At 52.7% G+C, this 4,411-nt stretch overlaps 1 protein-coding gene across 1 annotated transcript; it reads right to left on the bottom strand.

Annotated features, from left to right (window-relative positions):
• LOC110263791 lies at positions 2,007-3,695 on the bottom strand. The gene is made up of 2 exons (XM_021105583.1): positions 3,276-3,695; positions 2,007-3,173 (listed from the first exon to the last, which is right to left on the bottom strand). Exons 1-2 carry the CDS (start codon positions 3,693-3,695, stop codon positions 2,007-2,009), a joined length of 1,587 nt encoding a protein of 528 aa, XP_020961242.1.

Below are 4,411 nucleotides of genomic sequence, written 5' to 3' on the forward strand. Positions count from 1 at the left end.
TGAGGTGACGACTTGTGAGTCGCTGCATACCTCCAGTCTTGTTGCCCCGATTTCCCGAGCTAACGTCAGTCCTCCTAAGAGGGCTTCATATTCTGCTTGATTGTTCGACACAGGGAACTCAAACTTGGTTGATTGCTCGTATATGACTCCCGCTGGGCTTTCTAAGATGACCCCGGCTCCCCCGAACGTCTGGTTGGAGGCCCCGTCTACGTGGAGCCTCCATCGTGTGCCCGTTTCCTCGGGGGGATCACCGGTCACCTCTACCAAGAAATCTGCCATTGCCTGTGCCTTAATTGCATGCCGGGGCTCATACTACAAGTCGTATTGGGAGAGCTCGATGGCCTAGGTCATCATCCTGCCGGCCGAATTGGGTTTTTGGAGTACTTGGCGAATTGCTTGGTTCGTCCTCATGACTATACGGTGACCCTGGAAGTATTGCCTCAACCTTCGGGAGGAGGTTAGGAGTGTCAGCGCCAGTTTTTCTAGTTTGCTGTACCTCAGCTCTGCTCCTTGTAGTGCCCTGCTCACGAAGTAAATCGGTTGCTGAGCTTTCGCTTCTTCTCTTACGAGCACTGCTGCAAGTGCTTCCTCTGTTACTGCTAGGTAGAGGTAGAGTGGCTCTCCGTCCTTGGGCTTTCCGAGCACCGGAGGCGTTACTAGGATCTTCTTGAAGTGGTTGAATGCTTCCTCACACGCTGGGGTCCATTCGAATGCTATCCCCTTTTTCATCAGATTGAAGAAGGGTAGGGATTTTACTGCTGATGCGCCGAGGAAGCGGGATAACGCCGTCAGCCTTCCTACCAACCGTTGGACATCTTTGATACAACCCGGGCTTTTCATCTGGAGGATCGCTTGGCATTTTTCAGGATTGGCCTCTAATCCTCTCTGGGTGATCATGAATCCCAGGAACTTCCCGGCCTCCATGGCGAAGGCGCATTTGAGCGGGTTGAGCCTCATGCCGTGTTGTCGGAGGGAGGCGAACACGCTCCCCAAGTCGCTCAGGAGATCGTCGGGCCGTGCAGTTTTCGCGAGGATATCGTCCACGTAGACTTCTACTGTCTTGCCTATGAGTTCATTGAATATCTTGTTCATCAGTCTCTGGTATGTGGCGCCAGTGTTTTTCAGTCCAAATGACATCACCCTGTAACAATAGATCCCTCCTGGCGTTATGAACGCCGTTTTGTCCTTGTCGGGTCGGTGCATCGGTATCTGATTGTACCCAGAGTAGGCGTCCATAAAGCTCAGATACCGGTACCCCGCTGCTGCGTCGACGAGTGCATCAATGTTGGACAGGGGATAGCAGTCTTTAGGACATGCCTTGTTGAGGTCAGAATAGTCTACACACATTCTCCACCTCCCACTGTGTTTTTTCACCAAAACCACGTTCGACAGCCAAGTTGAGTAGTCCAGCTCTCGGATGAACCCTGCTTCAAGTAGGCTGGCCGTCTGCCTGGCCACCTCCTCTGCCCTTTCCTGTGACATCTTCCTCCTCCTCTGGGCCACTGGCTTGGCCTCCGGCTTGACGGCCAGATGGTGTGACATGAGTTGGGGATCTATCCCTGGCATGTCGGCGGGTGTCCAGGCGAAGAGGTCGGCATTAGCTCTGATCATCTCCATCAAGGGTTCTTTTAATTCATTGGGGAGGTTTCTGTTTATGAATGTGAACTTCTCGTCCCCGTCACCGACCCTAAATTTTTCCAGGTCCCCTTCTGGCTCGGGTCTGGGCCTGTCATCTATCCTGGCGTCCAGGTCGGCAAGGAAATCCCCCGTTGCTTCTTTGGACTTTTTCCTGAGAGAGAGGCTGGCGTGGTCGCAAACGACTGCCGTTTCTAAGTCTCCTCTGATGGATCCTACGGATCCGTATCAGTAACAAACTTCATTACAAGAAGCTTCGTACTGATCGCCGCCCCAAGGTCGTTAATGGTTTTTCTCCCCAGGATGATATTGTAAGCTGTGGAGTCTCGTAAGACAACAAAATCGGCTATTATCATCCTTCGTCTCTGTCCTTATCCCAGGGAGGTCGGGAGTGAGATGATCCCATATGGCTTGATGAAGTGGTCTCCCAGCCCTACCACGCCGTGCTGGTGGGTCGCCAGATCGGCATCACGCAGTCCCAAGGCATCAAAAACGTTGCGAAACATGATGTTCGAGTCCGCTCCCGTGTCTACTAGGATCAGTTTGACGAGTCCGGTTCCGACTCTGGCCGTGATAACCATGGGGAGACTTTCCGGTACCTCGTCGAACCATTGGTCCTCGGGGCCGAAAGAGATTGATGGGAGTCCCCGGGAACTTCTAGCGGATGAGGAGGAGACCGCGAGGATCTTGGCGTCTTTTTTCTGCGCCGATTTCGACCTCGGGGCGAAATTTCTCGCTGTTACTACGTTCACCACCGTGAGACCGTGGTTGTCCCCCTCGGGTTCTTGACGTCGTCTTATTGCCCGGGACCTGTCCTTGCTATCCTGATCCCGATTTCGTCTCCTCGGTTCCCTTATGAGGTGGGAGAAGTCGGCGAGCTTTCCATCCCTGATTGCTTGCTCCAGGGCATCCTTTAGATCGAAGCAGTCTTGGGTCTTGTGCCCGTATCCCTTGTGATATTCGCAGTAAAGGCTCTTATTTCCCCCCGTCCTGTCCTTCAGAGGTCGGGGTCTTGATAGTATCCCTTTCTCGGCTATCTGTTGGTAAACTTCCGTGATCGGAGCCGTAAGGGGGGTATAGTTGGTGAATTTCCCGACTCGGGGAAATGGCTTTGGCGCTTTGCTCGGACCGCCGTCCCTGGCGTGTTTCTTCTGTTTTTCTCCACCCTCGTAGTGTCGGGCTTGGTTGTAGGGGGGTTGCCATTTATTGGCAGCCACGACCCTGCTGACTTCTTCGTCGTTAATGTACTCCTTAGCCACGCACTGGATCTCCTGCATGGTCCGTACCGGCCTCGTGATAAGGTGCTTTCTGAAGTCTTCATTCAGGAGCCCATTCGTTAAGCACAAGCTCGCCACTGAGTCCGTCAGCCCGTCAATTTCCAAGCATTCATCGTTGAAACGATCTAAGTATTTCTTGGTCGGCTCCCCGGCTCTCTGGGTCACTCCCAGCAAATTGATCGGATGCTTGGCTTTGGCGATCCTGGTCGTGAACTGAGCCAGGAAGGCGTGGCTGATGTCGGAGAATTGGGTTACCGAGCCCTGCAGGAGGTTGTTGAACCACCGTATTGCAGGTCCAGCGAGGGTGACCGGGAAAGCGCGGCACCTTACCTCGTCTCCCACTCCTTCTAGGTTCATCCTGGCCTCAAAGGCCGTGAGGTGTCCCAGTGGGTCTTGTGTTCCATCGTACCTCATGTTCGTTGGCTTGTCAAAGTGTTTTGGCAGCCGGACTTCGAGTATGGAACGGTGGAATGGGGTCGCTCCCATTATTACGGGTCCCCGTGTTCCCGTCGTTCTTCCTTCGTCGCTTTCTCGACGAGTGTCCTCGTCTCCGCGGTTCCTGGTACGCTGTCCCTCGTGTCTGGCGTAAATGACGGGGTCACGACGTCTTCTCGCACGCCCTCTCCCCCCGGTGCTTTCGAATTCATCTTGGGGGCTAGGCGTACGTCTGGAGCGACTCCTGGAGCGAGAGCGGGAGTGACTCTGCTCTGGGGTGTGTTGGTCGCGTTCCCTATCTGCTAGCCGGCGCTCCAAGTCTTGCATTCTGTGGCGTAGCTCTTGCATTATTCTGGCGTGGTTGTCTCCGGTCCCCCAAAGGGGCGTCTCTCATGTGATTGGGTTGCGTCCCTGGGGGGACCTTGGATGTTGTCGGGTTTCCGTCCCGGCGGCGTCGCCTCCGGGTACGGCCTCGCGGCCTGTCTCCGTTTTTGAAAAGGCTAGGAATGGATCAAAGGAGTGAAGAGGAAAGCATGCAAAGTGGAGAAATCATGAAAAGTCAAAGAAGTTGAACTCGCCCATGGACGCGCGCGCGCACCTGGCGCTTGCGCACCTTGCGAATTACCCCATGGATGCGTACGCGTGATGTGCGCGTACGCGTCGGTGTTGGTTCATGATTTTTTTTAAAGAAAACGTGGCCAATGAATTCTCAAGGGTTGTGGGGCCCAATCCCAACCAACTTTGGTGCCAAAGATGCTATTTAAAGCCAAGGATTGAAGAGCAAAGGGACATTAGTTCATTTTCACTCATTAGGATTAGTTTAGAAGTAGTTTCTAGAGAGAGAAGCTCTCACTTCTCTCTAGAATTAGGATTAGGATTAGGTTTAGTTCTTAGATCTAGGTTTTAATCTTTTCTTTCTTCCACTTCTATCTCTCAATTCTTTGTTGCTACATTCATCTTCTTCTATTCTTTTGTTGTAATTTCCTTTATGTTGTTCTTATATTTTGTTGTAGATCTAGTATTGTTCCTTCTACTTTCTTCCAATTCAATAAGAGGTAATTCAT

Source organism: Arachis ipaensis, chromosome B06 (genome assembly GCF_000816755.2).
Source record: "Arachis ipaensis cultivar K30076 chromosome B06, Araip1.1, whole genome shotgun sequence".
Taxonomy (NCBI): Eukaryota; Viridiplantae; Streptophyta; class Magnoliopsida; order Fabales; family Fabaceae; genus Arachis; species Arachis ipaensis.